At 50.2% G+C, this 23,066-nt stretch overlaps 1 protein-coding gene across 1 annotated transcript in view; it reads right to left on the bottom strand.

The window, feature by feature from the left end:
* LOC140403875 (polymerase delta-interacting protein 3-like) overlaps positions 1–23,066 on the bottom strand; it is a 79,836-nt gene that overhangs the window by 22,979 nt on the left and 33,791 nt on the right. The window contains exons 4-7 of the mRNA XM_072492089.1: positions 4,951–5,064; positions 2,924–3,115; positions 986–1,063; positions 342–471 (exon numbers count right to left, since the gene is read on the bottom strand). Of these exons, the coding sequence (XP_072348190.1) occupies positions 342–471; positions 986–1,063; positions 2,924–3,115; positions 4,951–5,064 (514 nt within the window). The remainder of the gene's footprint in view (positions 1–341; positions 472–985; positions 1,064–2,923; positions 3,116–4,950; positions 5,065–23,066) is intronic.

Genomic DNA, 23,066 nt, shown 5'->3' with positions numbered 1-23,066 from the left:
CACCAGTCAGTGTGCAGATATCTCCCTGAGAGAGAGGGGACAGAGTCACACCAGTCAGTGTACAGATATCTCCCTGAGAGGGAGGGGACAGAGAGTCACCAGTCAGTGTACAGATATCTCCCTGAGAGAGAGGGGACAGAGTCACACCAGTCAGTGTACAGATATCTCACTGAGAGAGAGGGGACAGAGTCACACCAGTCAGTGTATGGATATCTGACTGAGAGAGAGGGGACTGAGAGACACCAGTCAGTGTGCAGATATCTCCCTGAGAGAGAGGGGACAGAGTCACACCAGTCAGTGGGCCCCACACCAGCAGGATGTGTTTTCGAAAACTGACTTACCATCTAAACATCTGTTGTTGTATTTCTTGTAAGCAGTGATGGCGTCATCCTTTCGGACAAAGACGACTTCTGCGACTCCCGGATGCACGAGACGGGCTCGCTTCAGAGCTCCACAGACACAGAACAACTCCTAAACACGGGAAGAAATAGTCAATCCAGTAGCTCACCGTCAGAGGAACCACTGCTCTATCTGGCTCACTCACTTAAACTGATCCATGTCTTGACTGCCCCTCACCCACCCAGCCTGAATTGTGCATACAGACTCTTTGAAGAGAGGAACCTCTGGCTACAAACGCAGGACCTGGAAGTGCAAGGGACGTTCAGTGACTTCAATATCCCTCACAATGAATGCCCACACAAATTCTACAAAATCACTCTGCCACTCCCAGCAACTGAGGTAGACTGTGCTCACTGCATTAAGATGTGTGACTCGAAAACTATTGCCTGGTTCATTATTGTTAATAAAATCCTCTTAATTTATTACTCCAAAACTACTGTTTTCAACTTGTTGATTGTCAGGAGCTTGAGTAAAGATTCAAGGATTTTACAGAACCTTAAAAAAAACGCCGACCCAGATGGGACAGGGGTAGACTGCACTCACTGCAATTCTCCCCCTCCCCAGGAGGGAGCTGAATCACACTCACCACAATGTCCTCCTCAGTCACTCGAGGGTGAAGATTATTGACGGTCATTTTAGTTCCTTCCAATGGGCTCAAATTCAGCTGTGCAGATCAATGAGAAATGTGTTACACCTTCCGTAAAGCGAGCATGAGCTTACACCTTCCGTAACGCGAGCATGAGCTTACACGTCTGATTATCAGTTACCGTCTATTAGTGACGCAAGAGGGATACAAACAGTTTGCAAAGAGATATTGATAGGTTAAGTAAGTGGGCAGAGTTGGCAAATGGAGTATAATGTGGAAAAACATGAACTTGCTCATTTTGGAAGGGAGGACAAAAGAACACTTATTTAAATGGAGAAAAACTGCAGAAAGCTGCAACACAAAGGGACATGGGGGGACTTGTACACGGAACATAGAAAGCTCGCACATAGGTGCAGCACGTCATCAGGAAAGCTAATGGAATCATAGAATTTACAGTCTGCACCTAGCCTTGGAAACAGCACCCTACCCAAGCTCACACCTCCGCCCAATGCCCGTAACCCAACCTAACACTTTTGGACACTAAGGGCAATTTATCGCGGCCAATCCACCTAACCTGCACATCTTTGGACTGTGGGAGGAAACCGGAGCACCCGGAGGAAACCCACGCAGACACGGGGAGAACGTGCAGACTCCGCACAGAGAGTGACACAAGTCGGGAATTGAACCTGGGACCTTGGAGCTGTGAAGCAACAGATGTTGGCCCTTATTTCAAGGGGGTATGAGAGTTGGGAAGTCTTGCTGCAACTGTACAAGGTTCTGGTGAGACCACACCTGGAGCACTGGGAGCAGCTTTGGTCTCCTTATTTAAGGAAAGATATTATATAATTGGAGACGGTTCAGAGAAGGTTCACTAAGATGATCCCCCCGTATGGAGGGATTGTCTTAAGAGCAAAGGTTACACGGGTTGGAACTCGACACATTGGAATTTGGAAGAATGAGAGGTGATTTCAATGAAACTTATCGGATTCACAAGAGGCTTGACAGGGTCAATGCTAAGAGGATGTTTCCCCTCAGAGTCTAGGACCAGAGGGCTCAGCCTCAGAATAAAGGGCGGCCAGTGTAAGACTGAGTTGAGGAGGAATTCTTTCTGAGGGTTGTGAATCTTTGGAACTCCTTACCACCGAGAGCTGTGGGGGCAGAGTCCTTGTGTATATTTAAGGCTGAGAGAGATAGATTCTTGATCAGTCAGAGAATCAAGGGTTACGGAGAAAGGAAAGTGAACGTGAGGAATGTCGGATCAGCCTATTGAATGGCGGAGCAGGCTCGAGGGGCCGAACGGAGAACTCCTATCCTATTTCCTATGGTCTTGGGATACACACAGACAAGAAACCTCCTGGTCCATACGGTGACATGAATGTAAACATCAGGCTCCACCCAAGGCCATGCCCCGTCTCAGTGTGAGAATACAGGGTTGGCAGTGTCCTCGTCAGCATCATGGCAAACCTCAGGGCCACGAGAAGCAAAAGGCAGCCTGTCCACTCCCGATCGCTCTCCTGTGACCTGTGCTCAGCCCACGCTGGGAGTAAAGCCTTGGTGTGATACACAATACAGTCAAATCGGAGGTGCTGAAGGGCGGTCAGAACGAGCCGAGGAACAGCCCACAGCGGGTCAAGTGTTTTGGCGGCGAGGGAAGGGAGGGAAAATTGGAAACAATCCCTCAGCGCCAATCTAAAAAAAGCATAATTCAAGGTCAAACAGCCCATCCCTTCACCAGCCAGATCCATGGTGGATAGGGAGGGAAGCCCCCTAGTTTACAGCTGCCTCCCGCTGGGTGTGAATGGAATACAGAAACATCTCGAGCTGTGGAGTACATTCCACTGTTAACAGACACCGGGGTGTAAACTAGAAGCTGTAATTCAGGGGGGCTCATGGACGCTGGAGGCCACAGACAGAGGTGTAGAGTGAATGATGGGGTACCTCTAGAGGCGACACGTCATCAGCCGGGTCCTGCTCTGCTGTTAGTGCCGCCGTTCTCGATACGTTTGCCGGCGGTCTGGAGCGTGTGAGGGTGAGAGGTGCGGGCGGAGGAGCAGTGTACGAGTCATTCTGGACCACTTTTGTCAGAGGAACAGCATTTCCCAGAGAGAGCTTCGGGGCATTAAAACCAGGCTGGATGGAAAGAGCAGAGGAACCAGAAGGAGACAAAAGTTTACTCCTGAATAAAATCCCCAGAATCAATTTAAATCTCACACACGTTCCCATCGCAGGCATTTACTTGAGTGCCTCTGGATGGTTCTCTGGACAGTCATGTTTCCTTAATGCTGAACATTTAAGAATTTCAAACTGCATTGATCCTGAAACATAGGTCTATAACTGAACGTGACACTGTGTGTGGCTCTGGTTTGAAGTAAGACCTGCAACTGTCGAATAAAATCTGTTACATAATCACAGAATAATAGTGCAGAAGAGGCCCTTCGGCCCATTGAGTCTGCACCCGCATGAAAAACACCTGACCTGCCGACCTAATCCCATTTGCCAGCACTTGGCCCACAGCCTGGAATGTCATAATAATAATAATGATGTGCCAAGTGCTCACCGGGTACTTTTTAAAGGATGTGAGGCAACCCGCCTCTCCCACCCTCCCAGGCAGGGCATTCAAGACCCCCACCACCCTCTGGATAAAAAGGTTTTTCCTCAAATCTGTCGCTGAATCTCAAACAGTAACCTCTTTAGGACTGGTTCTGCCTCTTCAGCATTCTGTTTTTTAATTCACATTTCCAACTTAATCTTAATAATAATAATCTTTATTAGTGTCACAAGTAGGCTTACATTAACACTGCAATGAAGTTACTGTGAAAATCCCCTCGTCGCCACACTCCGACGCCCGTTCGGGTACACTGAGGGAGAATTCAGAATGTCCAATTCACTTAACAAGCGCGTCTTTCGGGACTTGTGGGAGGAAACCGGAGCACCCGGAGGAAACCCACGCAGACACGGGGAGAACGTGCAGACAGTGACCCAAGTGGGAATCGAACCCAGAAGCCTGGCGTCGTGAAACAACAGTGCTACCCACTGTGCTACCGTGCCGCCCTAATCTGCTACCACTTTACCAGTTTTGTAGCTTTGGCGACAGGTATTTCATGCCACCTCTCCTCTTACCTGCTCCTGAACTGCTGCTGAGAACTTCAGCCTAATTCTATTGATCAGCTTCACCAGGGTAAGAACATTCTCACCTCATGACAACACAAAGCGATCGTGCCAAGTGGAATAGGTCAGGGCTGGTGGGTTCCCACTTGGGGCACGGGTTCTGTATTTTGACCAAGTTCTCCGCATCCCCACCCCCCCCCGAAATAGTTGGAAAGGTTATCAAGGAATTGGGCAGACGGGAATGGTCAGGAAGGGAACCAAGCACCCGTCAGGACTGTTCCGGGCGAGGCAAAGTGCTCCACTGCAGTCACAGCCTGTGTCAGCACCAAGCACAGTCTGATGAGACACTGTACAGTGTAGGGAGATACAGAGGGGAGCTCGTTGCTTAGGAAAGGAGCCTGAAGACCGAACGCTTAGGCCTTGCACCCTGGGTGACCCAGTCCTGCCTTCCAATATCAGGACATTTTTGCTGGGCTTCCAATGCAGATCCAGGGACAGCAAAGAGTTACCATCACAGGCAAGTCAATGATAGAACAGTTTTAAAGGTGGATTTATTTGGTGGAGGGGGCACGGGCTACCGTGCCGTTTTGCCAATGACCGTAAATCTTTATTCACTGGTTAGAAATCTTCCTGCCACACGGAACAGTTTTCCCTATTACAGCACAGAAGGATGCCATTCGGCCCATCATTCCGGTGCCAAGACCCTCCATTAATCTGGAACACCTCCATTAGTCCACAGGCCCCAAAAGGCATGCACCTCCCCAGTGTGCCAGTTGCCCCAGGACATCACTGTATTCTCTTGCAACCAAATGACACAGGGTCTTCACAACATCTCCAAATAAGAACAAAAGACTCACCCTTTTCTGAGTGAGGTGGTTTATCACTGTGCCGATTTTTAAGGGTTTGTTTGTCACAGGTATCGAATGTAGGATTTCCTCGTCCTCCTCTTCCATGTCCTCTTCCTCGAGGACCTGGGGCAAAAGTGCAAGCGTGAGACCACAACCAATCTTCACGGGCTGTTGACTGAGCCCAACCCATGATCAGACAGCTCCACACGGATTAGTCTGAATTCAAATCAGATGGCCTGATCAGATTGCTCTTCTGGCAGTGGTTCAGTACCAGCGATAGCTATTCACAGTTTCCTCCCAGAATTTCATTCCCTGTCCTTCTCCTGTGACAAGGCCTTGCATGCTCCATGTGGGAATTTCTCCTCCCACTACCCCCTCGTTCAAGTAAAAATCCACTCTCTCTGTTCCTTTGTCACTGATTCACCAGGCTGTGGAAATATTCAATTTAACCTCTCAAAACCTAGCGAAGTAAAGATGAAAATAGAACAATAACCAGGCTGACATCACAGGGCCGGATAGAAGGCTGTGTCACTTTATTCAACTGGGGAGAGTCAAAGCAGTAACCGTATTCATTGTCAATGAAATACTCTTTTAATGTCTGTGACATGAAACTGGTTAGAACACCAGCCGACTACCACATACCTGAAACCCGATAGCCGAGGAGGGAGATTCTCTCCGAATCTGTTGTACACACAGAGTGACATGAACATGGCTGTTTGCCACTTTGCATTGTCAAACGTCACACCATTAAAAACTGGCCATTTAGAGAAGGTACCGCAGAAGGTTGTCCTTCCTGTAACCAAGCAAACGGGGGCTGTATCACAGCAGCTTGACATGGTAATCAGACAGGCCTGCACCCACCAGTCCTGTACCTCAGTGTGAGTGATGGATCTGCACCTACTAGTGCTGTACCCCAGTGTATAGGGATGGATCTGCACTCACTAGTGCTGTACCCCAGTGTTACAGTGATGGAGCTGCACCCACTAGTGCTGTACCCCAGTGTTACAGGGATGGAGCTGCACCCACTATTGCTGTACCCCAGTGTTATAGTGATGGATCTGCACCCACTAGTGCTGTACCCCAGTGTTATAGTGATGGGTCTGTACCCACTAGTGCTGTACCCCAGTGTTATAGTGATGGATCTGCACCGACTAGTGCTGTACCCCAGTGTTAGAGTGATGGATCTGCACCGACTAGTGCTGTACCCCAGTGTTACAGTGATGGATCTGCACCCACTAGTGCTGTACCCCAGTGTTATAGTGATGGGTCTGTACCCACTAGTGCTGTACCCCAGTGTATAGTGATGGATCGGCACCCACCAGTACTGTACCCCAGTGTTATAGTGATGGATCTGCACCCACTAGTGCTGTACCCCAGTGTTATAGTGATGGATCTGCACCGACTAGTGCTGTACCCCAGTGTTACAGTGATGGATCTGCACCGACTAGTGCTGTACCCCAGTGTTATAGTGATGGATCTGCACCGACTAGTGCTGTACCCCAGTGTTATAGTGATGGATCTGCACCGACTAGTGCTGTACCCCAGTGTTATAGTGATGGATCTGCACCCACTAGTGCTGTACCCCAGTGTTAATAGTGATGGATCTGCACCCACTAGTGCTGCGCCACAGTGTATAGTGATGGATCTGCACCCACTAGTGCCGTACCCCAGTGTTATAGTGATGGATCTGCACCCACTACTGCTGTACCCCAGTGTTATAGTGATGGATGTATACCCACTAGTGCAGTACCCCAGTGTTATAGTAATGGATCTGCACCCACTAGTGCTGTACCCCAGTGTTACAGTGATGGAGCTGCACCCACCAGTACTGTACCCCAGTGTTATAGTGATGGATCTGCACCCACTAGTGCTGCAACCCAGTGTTATAGTGATGGATCTGCCCCCACTAGTGCGGCAACCCAGTGTTATAGTGATGGATCTGCCCCCACGAATGCTGTACCCCAGTGTTATAATGATGGATCTGCACCCACCAGTACTGTACCCCAGTATATAGGGATGGATCTGCACCCACTAGTGCTGCAACCCAGTGTTATAGTGATGGTGCTGCACCCACTAGTGCTGTACCCCAGTGTTATAATGATGGATCTGCACCCACTATTGCTGTGCCCCAGTGTTATAGTGATGGATCTGCACCCACTAGTACTGTACCCCAGTGTTATGATGATGGATCTGCACCCACCAGTACTGTACCCCAGTGTATAGTGATGGATCTGCACCCACTAGTGCTGTGCCCCAGTGTTATAGTGATGGATCAGCACCCACTAGTACTGTACCCCAGTGTTATGATGATGGATCTGCACCCACCAGTACTGTACCCCAGTGTATAGTGATGGATCTGCACCCACTACTGCTGTACCCCAGTGTTATAGTGATGGATGTATACCCACTAGTGCTGTACCCCAGTGTTATAGTGATGGATCTGCACCCACCAGTACTGTACCCCAGTGTATAGTGATGTAACTGCACCCACTACTGCTGTACCCCAGTGTTATAGTGATGGATCTGCACCCACTAGTGCTGTGCCCCAGTGTTATAGTGATGGATCTGCACTAACCAGTACTGTACCCCAGTGTAAAGTGATGGATCTGCACCCACTACTGCTGTACCCCAGTGTTATAGTGATGGATGTATACCCACTAGTGCTGTACCCCAGTGTTATAGTGATGGATCTGCACCAACTAGTGCTGTACCCCAGTGTTATAGTGATGGATCTGCACCCACTAGTGCTGTACCCCAGTGTTATAGTGATGGATCTGCACCCACTAGTGCTGTACCCCAGTGTTATAGTGATGGATGTATACCCACTAGTGCTGTACCCCAGTGTTATAGTGATGGATCTGCACCCGCTAGTGCTGTACCCCAGTGTTATAGTGATGGATCTGCACCCACTAGTGCTGTGCCACAGTGTTATAGTGATGGATCTGCACCCACTAGTGCTGTGCCACAGTGTTATAGTGATGGATCTGCAACCACTAGTGCTGCAACCCAGTGTTATAGTGATGGATCTGCACACACTAGTGCTGCAACCCAGTGTTATACTGATGGTGCTGCACCCACTAGTGCTGTACCCCAGTGTTATAATGATGGATCTGCACCCACTAGTGCTGTGCCCCAGTGTTATAGTGATGGATCTACACCCACTAGTACTGTACCCCAGTGTTATGATGATGGATCTGCACCCACCAGTACTGTACCCCAGTGTATAGTGATGGATCTGCACCCACTACTGCTGTACCCCAGTGTTATAGTGATGGATGTATACCCACTAGTGCTGTACCCCAGTGTTATAGTGATGGATCTGCACCCACTAGTGCTGTACCCCAGTGTTATAGTGATGTATCTGCACCCACTACTGCTGTACCCCAGTGTTATAGTGATGGATCTGCACCCACTAGTACTGTACCCCAGTGTTATGATGATGGATCTGCACCCACCAGTACTGTACCCCAGTGTATAGTGATGGATCTGCACCCACTACTGCTGTACCCCAGTGTTATAGTGATGGATGTATACCCACTAGTGCTGTACCCTAGTGTTATAGTGATGGATCTGCACCCACTAGTGCTGTACCCCAGTGTTATAGTGATGGATCTGCACCCACCAGTACTGTACCCCGGTGTTATGATGATGGATCTGCACCCACCAGTACTATACCCCAGTGTATAGTGATGGATCTGCACCCACTACTGCTGTACCCCAGTGTTATAGTGGTGGATGTATACCCACTAGTGCTGTACCCCAGTGTTATAGTGATGGATCTGCACCCACTAGTGCTGTACCCCAGTGTTACAGTGATGGATCTGCACCCACTACTGCTGTACCCCAGTGTTATCGTGATGGATCTGCACCCACCAGTACTGTACCCCAGTGTTATAGTGATGGATCTGCACCCACTACTGCTGTACCCCAGTGTTATAGTGGTGGATGTATACCCACTAGTGCTGTACCCCAGTGTTATAGTGATGGATCTGCACCCACTAGTGCTGTACCCCAGTGTTACAGTGATGGATCTGCACCCACTACTGCTGTACCCCAGTGTTATCGTGATGGATCTGCACCCACCAGTACTGTACCCCAGTGTTATAGTGATGGATCTGCACCCACTAGTGCTGTACCCCAGTGTTACAGTGATGGATCTGCACCCACTAGTGCTGTACCCCAGTGTATAGTGATGGATTGCACCCACCAGTACTGTACCCCGGTGTTATAGTGATGGATCTGCACCCACTAGTGCTGCACCCCAGTGTTATAGTGATGGATCTGCACCCACCAGTACTGGACCCCGGTGTTATAGTGATGGATCTGCACCAACTAGTGCTGTGCCCCAGTGTTATAGTGATGGATCTGCACCCACCAGAACTGTACCCCAGTGTTATAGTGATGGATCTGCACACACTAGTGCTGTACCCCAGTGTTGGATCTGCACCCACTAGTGCTGTACCCCAGTGTTATAGTGATGGATCTGCACCCACTAGTGCTGTACCCCAGTGTTATAGTGATGGATCTGCACCCACCAGTACTGTACCCCGGTGTTTTAGTGATGGATGTATACCCACTAGTGCTGTACCCCAGTGTTATAGTGATGGATCTGCACCGACTAGTGCTGTACCCCAGTGTTATAGTGATGGATCTGCACCCACTAGTGCTGTACCCCAGTGTTAATAGTGATGGATCTGCACCCACTAGTGCTGCGCCACAGTGTATAGTGATGGATTTGCACCCACTAGTGCCGTACCCCAGTGTTATAGTGATGGATCTGCACCCACTACTGCTGTACCCCAGTGTTATAGTGATGGATGTATACCCACTAGTGCAGTACCCCAGTGTTATAGTAATGGATCTGCACCCACTAGTGCTGTACCCCAGTGTTACAGTGATGGAGCTGCACCCACCAGTACTGTACCCCAGTGTTATAGTGATGGATCTGCACCCACTAGTGCTGCAACCCAGTGTTATAGTGATGGATCTGCCCCCACTAGTGCGGCAACCCAGTGTTATAGTGATGGATCTGCCCCCACGAATGCTGTACCCCAGTGTTATAATGATGGATCTGCACCCACCAGTACTGTACCCCAGTATATAGGGATGGATCTGCACCCACTCGTGCTGCAACCCAGTGTTATAGTGATGGTGCTGCACCCACTAGTGCTGTACCCCAGTGTTATAATGATGGATCTGCACCCACTAGTGCTGTGCCCCAGTGTTATAGTGATGGATCTGCACCCACTAGTACTGTACCCCAGTGTTATGATGATGGATCTGCACCCACCAGTACTGTACCCCAGTGTATAGTGATGGATCTGCACCCACTAGTGCTGTGCCCCAGTGTTATAGTGATGGATCTGCACCCACTAGTACTGTACCCCAGTGTTATGATGATGGATCTGCACCCACCAGTACTGTACCCCAGTGTATAGTGATGGATCTGCACCCACTACTGCTGTACCCCAGTGTATAGTGATGTAACTGCACCCACTACTGCTGTACCCCAGTGTTATAGTGATGGATCTGCACCCACTAGTGCTGTGCCCCAGTGTTATAGTGATGGATCTGCACTAACCAGTACTGTACCCCAGTGTAAAGTGATGGATCTGCACCCACTACTGCTGTACCCCAGTGTTATAGTGATGGATGTACACCCACTAGTGCTGTACCCCAGTGTTATAGTGATGGATCTGCACCAACTAGTGCTGTACCCCAGTGTTATAGTGATGGATCTGCACCCACTAGTGCTGTACCCCAGTGTTATAGTGATGGATCTGCACCCACTAGTGCTGTGCCCCAGTGTTATAGTGATGGATCTACACCCACTAGTGCTGTGCCCCAGTGTTATAGTGATGGATCTGCACCCACTAGTGCTGTACCCCAGTGTTATAGTGATGTATCTGCACCCACTACTGCTGTACCCCAGTGTTATAGTGATGGATCTGCACCCACTAGTGCTGTGCCCCAGTGTTATAGTGATGGATCTGCACCCACTAGTACTGTACCCCAGTGTTATGATGATGAATCTGCACCCACCAGTACTGTACCCCAGTGTATAGTGATGGATCTGCACCCACTAGTGCTGTGCCCCAGTGTTATAGTGATGGATCTGCACTAACCAGTACTGTACCCCAGTGTATAGTGATGGATCTGCACCCACTACTGCTGTACCCCAGTGTTATAGTGATGGATGTATACCCACTAGTGCTGTACCCCAGTGTTATAGTGATGGATCTGCACCCACTAGTGCTGTACCCCAGTGTTATAGTGATGGATCTGCACCCACCAGTACTGTACCCCGGTGTTATGATGATGGATCTGCACCCACCAGTACTATACCCCAGTGTATAGTGATGGATCTGCACCCACTACTGCTGTACCCCAGTGTTATAGTGATGGATGTATACCCACTAGTGCTGTACCCCAGTGTATAGTGATGGATCTGCACCCACTACTGCTGTACCTCAGTGTTATAGTGGTGGATGTATACCCACTAGTGCTGTACCCCAGTGTTATAGTGATGGATCTGCACCCACCAGTACTGTACCCCAGTGTTATAGTGATGGATCTGCACCCACTAGTGCTGTACCCCAGTGTTATAGTGATGGATCTGCACCCACTAGTGCTGTACCCCAGTGTTACAGTGATGGATCTGCACCCACTAGTGCTGTACCCCAGTGTATAGTGATGGATTTGCACCCACCAGTACTGTACCCCGGTGTTATAGTGATGGATCTGCACCCACTAGTGCTGCACCCCAGTGTAAGAGTGATGGATCTGCACCCACCAGTACTGGACCCCGGTGTTATAGTGATGGATCTCCTCCCAATAACGCTGTACCCCAGTGTTATAGTGATGGATCTGCACCCACTAGGGTTGCAACCCAGTGTGAAGTGATGGATCTGCACCCACTAGTGCTGTGCCACAGTGTGAGAGTGATGGATCTGCACCCACTAGTGCTGTACCCCAGTGTTATAGTGATGGATCTGCACCCACTAGTGCTGTACCCCAGTGTTACAGTGATGGATCTGCACCCACTAGTGCTGTACCCCAGTGTATAGTGATGGATTTGCACCCACCAGTACTGTACCCCGGTGTTATAGCGATGGATCTGCACCCACTAGTGCTGCACCCCAGTGTAAGAGTGATGGATCTGCACCCACCAGTACTGGACCCCGGTGTTATAGTGATGGATCTCCTCCCAATAACGCTGTACCCCAGTGTTATAGTGATGGATCTGCACCCACTAGGGTTGCAACCCAGTGTGAAGTGATGGATCTGCACCCACTAGTGCTGTGCCACAGTGTGAGAGTGATGGATCTGCACCCACTAGTGCTGCAACCCAGTGTTATAGTGATGGAGCTGCACCCACTAGTGCTGTACCTCAGTGTTATAGTGATTGATCTGCACCCACTAGTGCTGCAACCCAGTGTTATAGTGATGGATCTGTACCCACTAGTGCTCTACCCCAGTGTTATAGTGATGGACCTGCACCCACTAGCGCTGTGCCCCAGTGTTATAGTGATGGATCCGCACCCACCAGTGCTGTACCCCAGTGTTATAGTGATGGATCTACACTCACCAGTGCTGTACCCCAGTGTTACAGTGATGGATCTGCACCCACTAGTGCTGTACCCCAGTGTTACAGTGATGGATCTGCGACCACTACTGCTGTACCCCAGTGTTATAGTGATGGATCTGCACCCACCAGTACTGTACCCCAGTGTTCCAGTGATGGATCTGCACCCACTAGTGCTGTACCCCAGTGTTACAGTGATGGAGCTGCACCCACCAGTACTGTACCCCAGTGTTATAGTGATGGATCTGCACCCACTAGTGCTGCAACCCAGTGTTATAGTGATGGATCTGCCCCCACTAGTGCGGCAACCCAGTGTTATAGTGATGGATCTGCCCCCACGAATGCTGTACCCCAGTGTTATAATGATGGATCTGCACCCACCAGTACTGTACCCCAGTATATAGGGATGGATCTGCACCCACTAGTGCTGTACCCCAGTGTTATAGTGATGGATCTGCACCCACCAGTGCTGTACCCCAGTGTTATAGTGATGGATCTGCACCCACTAGTGCTGTACCCCAGTGTTATAGTGATGGATCTGCACCCACTAGTGCTGTACCCCAGTGTTATAGTGATGGATCTGCACCCACTAGTGCTGTACCCCAGTGTTATAGTGATGGATCTGCACCCACGAGTGCTGCACCCCAGTGTTATAGTGATGGATCTGCACCCACTAGTGCTGTACCCCAGTGTTATAGTGATGGATCTGCACCCACGAGTGCTGTACCCCAGTGTTATAGTGATGGATCTGCACCCACAAGTGCTGTACCCCAGTGTTACAGTGATGGATCTGCACCCACCAGTGCTGTACCCCAGTGTTATAGTGATGGATCTGCACCCACTAGTGCTGTACCCCAGTGTTCCAGTGATGGATCTGCACCCACTAGTGCTGTACCCCAGTGTTACAGTGATGGAGCTGCACCCACCAGTACTGTACCCCAGTGTTATAGTGATGGATCTGCACCCACTAGTGCTGCAACCCAGTGTTATAGTGATGGATCTGCCCCCACTAGTGCGGCAACCCAGTGTTATAGTGATGGATCTGCCCCCACGAATGCTGTACCCCAGTGTTATAATGATGGATCTGCACCCACCAGTACTGTACCCCAGTATATAGGGATGGATCTGCACCCACTAGTGCTGCAACCCAGTGTTATAGTGATGGTGCTGCACCCACTAGTGCTGTACCCCAGTGTTATAATGATGGATCTGCACCCACTAGTGCTGTGCCCCAGTGTTATAGTGATGGATCTGCACCCACTAGTACTGTACCCCAGTGTTATGATGATGGATCTGCACCCACCAGTACTGTACCCCAGTGTATAGTGATGGATCTGCACCCACTAGTGCTGTGCCCCAGTGTTATAGTGATGGATCTGCACCCACTAGTACTGTACCCCAGTGTTATGATGATGGATCTGCACCCACCAGTACTGTACCCCAGTGTATAGTGATGGATCTGCACCCACTACTGCTGTACCCCAGTGTATAGTGATGTAACTGCACCCACTACTGCTGTACCCCAGTGTTATAGTGATGGATCTGCACCCACTAGTGCTGTGCCCCAGTGTTATAGTGATGGATCTGCACTAACCAGTACTGTACCCCAGTGTAAAGTGATGGATCTGCACCCACTACTGCTGTACCCCAGTGTTATAGTGATGGATGTACACCCACTAGTGCTGTACCCCAGTGTTATAGTGATGGATCTGCACCAACTAGTGCTGTACCCCAGTGTTATAGTGATGGATCTGCACCCACTAGTGCTGTACCCCAGTGTTATAGTGATGGATCTGCACCCACTAGTGCTGTGCCCCAGTGTTATAGTGATGGATCTACACCCACTAGTACTGTACCCCAGTGTTATGATGATGGATCTGCACCCACCAGTACTGTACCCCAGTGTATAGTGATGGATCTGCACCCACTACTGCTGTACCCCAGTGTTATAGTGATGGATGTATACCCACTAGTGCTGTACCCCAGTGTTATAGTGATGGATCTGCACCCACTAGTGCTGTACCCCAGTGTTATAGTGATGTATCTGCACCCACTACTGCTGTACCCCAGTGTTATAGTGATGGATCTGCACCCACTAGTGCTGTGCCCCAGTGTTATAGTGATGGATCTGCACCCACTAGTACTGTACCCCAGTGTTATGATGATGAATCTGCACCCACCAGTACTGTACCCCAGTGTATAGTGATGGATCTGCACCCACTACTGCTGTACCCCAGTGTTATAGTGATGGATGTATACCCACTAGTGCTGTACCCCAGTGTTATAGTGATGGATCTGCACCCACTAGTGCTGTACCCCAGTGTTATAGTGATGGATCTGCACCCACCAGTACTGTACCCCGGTGTTATGATGATGGATCTGCACCCACCAGTACTATACCCCAGTGTATAGTGATGGATCTGCACCCACTACTGCTGTACCCCAGTGTTATAGTGATGGATGTATACCCACTAGTGCTGTACCCCAGTGTATAGTGATGGATCTGCACCCACTACTGCTGTACCTCAGTGTTATAGTGGTGGATGTATACCCACTAGTGCTGTACCCCAGTGTTATAGTGATGGATCTGCACACACTAGTGCTGTACCCCAGTGTTATAGTGATGGATCTGCACCCACTAGTGCTGTACCCCAGTGTTACAGTGATGGATCTGCACCCACTACTGCTGTACCCCAGTGTTATCGTGATGGATCTGCACCCACCAGTACTGTACCCCAGTGTTATAGTGATGGATCTGCACCCACCAGTACTGTACCCCAGTGTTATAGTGATGGATCTGCACCCACTAGTGCTGTACCCCAGTGTTACAGTGATGGATCTGCACCCACTAGTGCTGTACCCCAGTGTATAGTGATGGATTTGCACCCACCAGTACTGTACCCCAGTGTTATAGTGATGGATCTGCACCCACTAGTGCTGTACCCCAGTGTATAGTGATGGATCTGCACCCACTAGTGCTGCACCCCAGTGTAAGAGTGATGGATCTGCACCCACCAGTACTGGACCCCGGTGTTATAGTGATGGATCTCCTCCCAATAATGCTGTACCCCAGTGTTATAGTGATGGATCTGCACCCACTAGGGTTGCAACCCAGTGTGAAGTGATGGATCTGCACCCACTAGTGCTGTGCCACAGTGTGAGAGTGATGGATCTGCACCCACGAGTGCTGCACCTCAGTGTTATAGTGATGGATCTGCACCCACTAGTGCTGCAACCCAGTGTTATAGTGATGGATCTGCACCCACGAGTGCTGCACCTCAGTGTTATAGTGATGGATCTGCACCCACTAGTACTGTACCCCAGTGTTATAGTGATGGATCTGCACCCACGAGTGCTGCACCTCAGTGTTATAGTGATGGATCTGCACCCACGAGTGCTGCACCTCAGTGTTATAGTGATGGATCTGCACCCACTAGTGCTGCAACCCAGTGTTATAGTGATGGATCTGCACCCACTAGTACTGTACCCCAGTGTTATAGTGATGGATCTGCACCCACGAGTGCTGCACCTCAGTGTTATAGTGATGGATCTGCACCCACTAGTGCTGCACCCCAGTGTAAGAGTGATGGATCTGCACCCACCAGTGCTGTACCCCAGCGTTATAGTGATGGATCTGCACCCACTAGTGCTGTGCCCCAGTGTTACAGTGATGGATCTGCACCCACTAGGGTTGCAACCCAGTGTGAAGTGATGGATCTGCACCCACTAGTGCTGTGCCACAGTGTGAGAGTGATGGATCTGCACCCACGAGTGCTGCACCTCAGTGTTATAGTGATGGATCTGCACCCACTAGTGCTGCAACCCAGTGTTATAGTGATGGATCTGCACCCACTAGTGCTGCACCCCAGTGTAAGAGTGATGGATCTGCACCCACCAGTACTGTACCCCAGTGTTATAGTGATTGATCTGCACCCACTAGTGCTGTAACCCAGTGTTATAGTGATGGATCTGTACCCACTAGTGCTCTACCCCAGTGTAAGAGTGATGGATCTGCACCCACCAGTGCTGTGCCCCAGTGTTATAGTGATGGATCCGCACCCACCAGTACTGTACCCCAGTGTTATAGTGATGGATCTACACTCACCAGTGCTGTACCCCAGTGTTATAGTGATGGATCTACACTCACCAGTGCTGTACCCCAGTGTTACAGTGATGGATCTGCACCCACTAGTGCTGTACCCCAGTGTTACAGTGATGGATCTGCGACCACTACTGCTGTACCCCAGTGTTATAGTGATGGATCTGCACCCACCAGTACTGTACCCCAGTGTTCCAGTGATGGATCTGCACCCACTAGTGCTGTACCCCAGTGTTACAGTGATGGATCTGCACCCACTAGTGCTGTACCTCAGTGCTTTAGTGATGGGTCTGCACCCACCAGTACTGTACCCCAGTGTTCCAGTGATGGATCTGCACCCACTAGTGCTGTACCCCAGTGTTATAGTGATGGATCTGTACCCACTAGTGCTGCAACCAGTGATATAGTGATGGATCTGCATCCACCAGTACTGTGCACCAGTGTATAGTTGTGGATCTGCACCCACTAGTGCTGTACCCCAGTGTACAGTGATGGATCTGCACCCACCAGTACTGTACCCCAGTGTTATAGTGATGGATCTGCACCCACTAGTGCTGTACCCCAGTGTTATAGTGATGGATCTGCACCCACTAGTGCTGTACCCCAGTGTTCTTGTGATGGATCTGCACCCACTAGTGCTGTACCCCAGTGTTCTTGTGATGGATCTGCACCCACTAGTGCTGTACCCCAGTGTTATAGTGATGGATCTGCACCCACTAGTGCTGTACCCCAGTGTTATAGTGATGGATCTGCACCCACAAGTGCTGTACCCCAGTGCTACAGTGATGGAGCTGCACCCACCAGTACTGTACCCCAGTGTTATAGTGATGGATCTGCACCCACCAGTACTGTACCCCAGTGTTATAGTGATGGATCTGCACCCACCAGTACTGTACCCCGGTGTTATAGTGATGGATCTGCACCAACTAGTGCTGTGCCCCAGTGTTATCGTGATGGATCTGCACCTACCAGTACTGTACCCCAGTGTTATAGTGATGGATCTGCACCCACTAGTGCTGTACCCCAGTGTTATAGTGATGGATCTGCACCCACTAGTGCTGTACCCCAGTGTTATAGTGATGGATCTGCACCCACTAGTGCTGTACCCCAGTGTTACAGTGATGGATCTGCACCCACTAGTGCTGCAACCCAGTGTTATAGTGATGGATCTGCACCCACCAGTACTGTACCCCAGTGTTAAAGTGATTGATCTGCACCCACTACTGCTGAACCCCAGTGTTATAGTGATGGATCTGCACCCACCAGTACTGTACCCCAGTGTTATAGTGATGGATCTGCACCCACCAGTACTGTACCCCAGTGTTATAGTGATGGATCTGTACCCACTAGTGCTGTATCCCAGTGTATAGTGATGGATCTGCACTCACCAGTGCTGTACCCCAGTGGTATAGTGATGGATCTGCACCCACTAGTGCTGTGCCCCAGTGTTATAGTGATGGATCCGCACCCACCAGTGCTGTACCCCAGTGTTATAGTGATGGATCTCCTCCCAATAATGCTGTACCCCAGTGTTATAGTGATGGATCTGCACCCACTAGGGCTGCAACCCAGTGTGAAGTGATGGATCTGCACCCACTAATGCTGTGCCACAGTGTGAGAGTGATGGATCTGCACCCACTAGTGCTGTACCCCAGTGTTATGATGATGGATCTGCACCCACCAGTCCTGTACCCCAGTGTTCCAGTGATGGATCTGCACCCACTAGTGCTGTACCCCAATGTTATAGTGATGGATCTGCACCCACTAGTGCTGTGCCCCAGTGTTATAGTGATGGAGCTGCACCCACAAGTGCTGTACCCCAGTGGTATGGTGATGCATCTGCACCCACTAGTGCTGTACCACAGTGTTATAGTGATGCATTTGCACCCACAAGTGCTGTACCCCAGTGTTACAGTGATGGAGCTGCACCCAACAGTACTGTACCCCAGTGTTCCAGTGATGGATCTGTACCCACTAGTGCTGTACCCCAGTGTTATAGTGATGGATCTGCACCCACTAGTGCTGTGCCCCAGTGTTACAGTGATGGATCTGCACCAACTAGTGCTGTACCCCAGTGTTAAAGTGATGGATCTGCACCCACTACTGCTGTACCCCAGTGTTATAGTGATGGATCAGCACCCACCAGTACTGTACCCCAGTGTTACAGTGATGGATCTGCCCCCACTAGTGCTGTACCCCAGTGTTATAGTGATGGATCTGCACCCACTAGTGCTGTACCTCAGTGTTATAGTGATGGATCTGTACCCACTAGTGCTGTAACCCAGTGTTATTGTGATGGATCTGCACCCACTAGTTCTATACCCCAGTGTATAGTGATGGATCTGCACCCACTAGTGCTGTACCCCAGTGTACAGTGATGGATCTGCACCCACCAGTACTGTACCCCAGTGTTATAGTGATGGATCTGCACCCACTAGTGCTGTACCCCAGTGTTATAGTGATGGATCTGCACCCACTAGTGCTGTACCCCAGTGTTATAGTGATGGATCTGCACCCACAAGTGCTGTACCCCAGTGTTACAGTGATGGAGCTGCACCCACCAGTACTGTACCCCAGTGTTATAGTGATGGATCTGCACCCACCAGTACTGTACCCCAGTGTTATAGTGATGGATCTGCACCCACTAGTGCTGTACCCCAGTGTTATAGTGATGGATCTGCACCCGCAAGTGCTGTACCCCAGTGTTACAGTGATGGCGCTGCACCCACCAGTACTGTACCCGTGTTATAGTGATGGATCTGCACCCACTAGTGCTGTGCCACAGTGTTATAGTGATAGATCTGCACCCACCAGTACTGTACCCCAGTGTTATAGTGATGGATCTGCACCCACTAGTGCTGTGCCCCAGTGTTACAGTGATGGATCTGCACCAACTAGTGCTGTACCCCAGTGTTACAGTGATGGATCTGCACCCACTACTGCTGTACCCCAGTGTTATAGTGATGGATCTGCACCCGCAAGTGCTGTACCCCAGTGTTACAGTGATGGCGCTGCACCCACCAGTACTGTACCCGTGTTATAGTGATGGATCTGCACCCACTAGTGCTGTGCCACAGTGTTATAGTGATAGATCTGCACCCACCAGTACTGTACCCCAGTGTTATAGTGATGGATCTGCACCCACTAGTGCTGTGCCCCAGTGTTACAGTGATGGATCTGCACCAACTAGTGCTGTACCCCAGTGTTACAGTGATGGATCAGCACCCACCAGTACTGTACCCCAGTGTTACAGTGATGGATCTGCCCCCACTAGTGCTGTACCCCAGTGTTATAGTGATGGATCTACACCCACTAGTGCTGTACCTCAGTGTTATAGTGATGGATCTGCACCCACTAGTGCTGTACCCCAGTGTTATAGTGATGGATCTGCACCCACAAGTGCTGTACCCCAGTGTTACAGTGATGGAGTTGCACCCACCAGTACTGTCCCCCAGTGTTATAGTGATGGATCTGCACCCACCAGTACTGTACCCCAGTGTTATAGTGATGGATCTGCACCCGCAAGTGCTGTACCCCAGTGTTACAGTGATGGAGCTGCACCCACCAGTACTGTACCCCAGTGTTATAGTGATGCATTTGCACCCACAAGTGCTGTACCCCAGTGTTACAGTGATGGAGCTGCACCCAACAGTACTGTACCCCAGTGTTCCAGTGATGGATCTGTACCCACTAGTGCTGTACCCCAGTGTTATAGTGATGGATCTGCACCCACTAGTGCTGTGCCCCAGTGTTACAGTGATGGATCTGCACCAACTAGTGCTGTACCCCAGTGTTAAAGTGATGGATCTGCACCCACTACTGCTGTACCCCAGTGTTATAGTGATGGATCAGCACCCACCAGTACTGTACCCCAGTGTTACAGTGATGGATCTGCCCCCACTAGTGCTGTACCCCAGTGTTATAGTGATGGATCTGCACCCACTAGTGCTGTACCTCAGTGTTAATAGTGATGGATCTGTACCCACTAGTGCTGTAACCCAGTGTTATTGTGATGGATCTGCACCCACTAGTTCTATACCCCAGTGTATAGTGATGGATCTGCACCCACTAGTGCTGTACCCCAGTGTACAGTGATGGATCTGCACCCACCAGTACTGTACCCCAGTGTTATAGTGATGGATCTGCACCCACTAGTGCTGTACCCCAGTGTTATAGTGATGGATCTGCACCCACTAGTGCTGTACCCCAGTGTTATAGTGATGGATCTGCACCCACAAGTGCTGTACCCCAGTGTTACAGTGATGGAGCTGCACCCACCAGTACTGTACCCCAGTGTTATAGTGATGGATCTGCACCCACCAGTACTGTACCCCAGTGTTATAGTGATGGATCTGCACCCACTAGTGCTGTACCCCAGTGTTATAGTGATGGATCTGCACCCGCAAGTGCTGTACCCCAGTGTTACAGTGATGGCGCTGCACCCACCAGTACTGTACCCGTGTTATAGTGATGGATCTGCACCCACTAGTGCTGTGCCACAGTGTTATAGTGATAGATCTGCACCCACCAGTACTGTACCCCAGTGTTATAGTGATGGATCTGCACCCACTAGTACTGTACCCCAGTGTTATGATGATGAATCTGCACCCACCAGTACTGTACCCCAGTGTATAGTGATGGATCTGCACCCACTAGTGCTGTGCCCCAGTGTTATAGTGATGGATCTGCACTAACCAGTACTGTACCCCAGTGTATAGTGATGGATCTGCACCCACTACTGCTGTACCCCAGTGTTATAGTGATGGATGTATACCCACTAGTGCTGTACCCCAGTGTTATAGTGATGGATCTGCACCCACTAGTGCTGTACCCCAGTGTTATAGTGATGGATCTGCACCCACCAGTACTGTACCCCGGTGTTATGATGATGGATCTGCACCCACCAGTACTATACCCCAGTGTATAGTGATGGATCTGCACCCACTACTGCTGTACCCCAGTGTTATAGTGATGGATGTATACCCACTAGTGCTGTACCCCAGTGTATAGTGATGGATCTGCACCCACTACTGCTGTACCTCAGTGTTATAGTGGTGGATGTATACCCACTAGTGCTGTACCCCAGTGTTATAGTGATGGATCTGCACACACTAGTGCTGTACCCCAGTGTTATAGTGATGGATCTGCACCCACTAGTGCTGTACCCCAGTGTTACAGTGATGGATCTGCACCCACTACTGCTGTACCCCAGTGTTATCGTGATGGATCTGCACCCACCAGTACTGTACCCCAGTGTTATAGTGATGGATCTGCACCCACCAGTACTGTACCCCAGTGTTATAGTGATGGATCTGCACCCACTAGTGCTGTACCCCAGTGTTACAGTGATGGATCTGCACCCACTAGTGCTGTACCCCAGTGTATAGTGATGGATTTGCACCCACCAGTACTGTACCCCAGTGTTATAGTGATGGATCTGCACCCACTAGTGCTGTACCCCAGTGTATAGTGATGGATCTGCACCCACTAGTGCTGCACCCCAGTGTAAGAGTGATGGATCTGCACCCACCAGTACTGGACCCCGGTGTTATAGTGATGGATCTCCTCCCAATAATGCTGTACCCCAGTGTTATAGTGATGGATCTGCACCCACTAGGGTTGCAACCCAGTGTGAAGTGATGGATCTGCACCCACTAGTGCTGTGCCACAGTGTGAGAGTGATGGATCTGCACCCACGAGTGCTGCACCTCAGTGTTATAGTGATGGATCTGCACCCACTAGTGCTGCAACCCAGTGTTATAGTGATGGATCTGCACCCACGAGTGCTGCACCTCAGTGTTATAGTGATGGATCTGCACCCACTAGTACTGTACCCCAGTGTTATAGTGATGGATCTGCACCCACGAGTGCTGCACCTCAGTGTTATAGTGATGGATCTGCACCCACGAGTGCTGCACCTCAGTGTTATAGTGATGGATCTGCACCCACTAGTGCTGCAACCCAGTGTTATAGTGATGGATCTGCACCCACTAGTACTGTACCCCAGTGTTATAGTGATGGATCTGCACCCACGAGTGCTGCACCTCAGTGTTATAGTGATGGATCTGCACCCACTAGTGCTGCACCCCAGTGTAAGAGTGATGGATCTGCACCCACCAGTGCTGTACCCCAGCGTTATAGTGATGGATCTGCACCCACTAGTGCTGTGCCCCAGTGTTACAGTGATGGATCTGCACCCACTAGGGTTGCAACCCAGTGTGAAGTGATGGATCTGCACCCACTAGTGCTGTGCCACAGTGTGAGAGTGATGGATCTGCACCCACGAGTGCTGCACCTCAGTGTTATAGTGATGGATCTGCACCCACTAGTGCTGCAACCCAGTGTTATAGTGATGGATCTGCACCCACTAGTGCTGCACCCCAGTGTAAGAGTGATGGATCTGCACCCACCAGTACTGTACCCCAGTGTTATAGTGATTGA

This window comes from Scyliorhinus torazame, chromosome 29, assembly GCF_047496885.1.
Source record: "Scyliorhinus torazame isolate Kashiwa2021f chromosome 29, sScyTor2.1, whole genome shotgun sequence".
In the NCBI taxonomy this organism is placed as follows: Eukaryota; Metazoa; Chordata; class Chondrichthyes; order Carcharhiniformes; family Scyliorhinidae; genus Scyliorhinus; species Scyliorhinus torazame.
The sequence above is the reverse complement of the archived record's forward strand: the minus strand, read 5'-3'. Positions and strand labels throughout refer to the sequence as shown.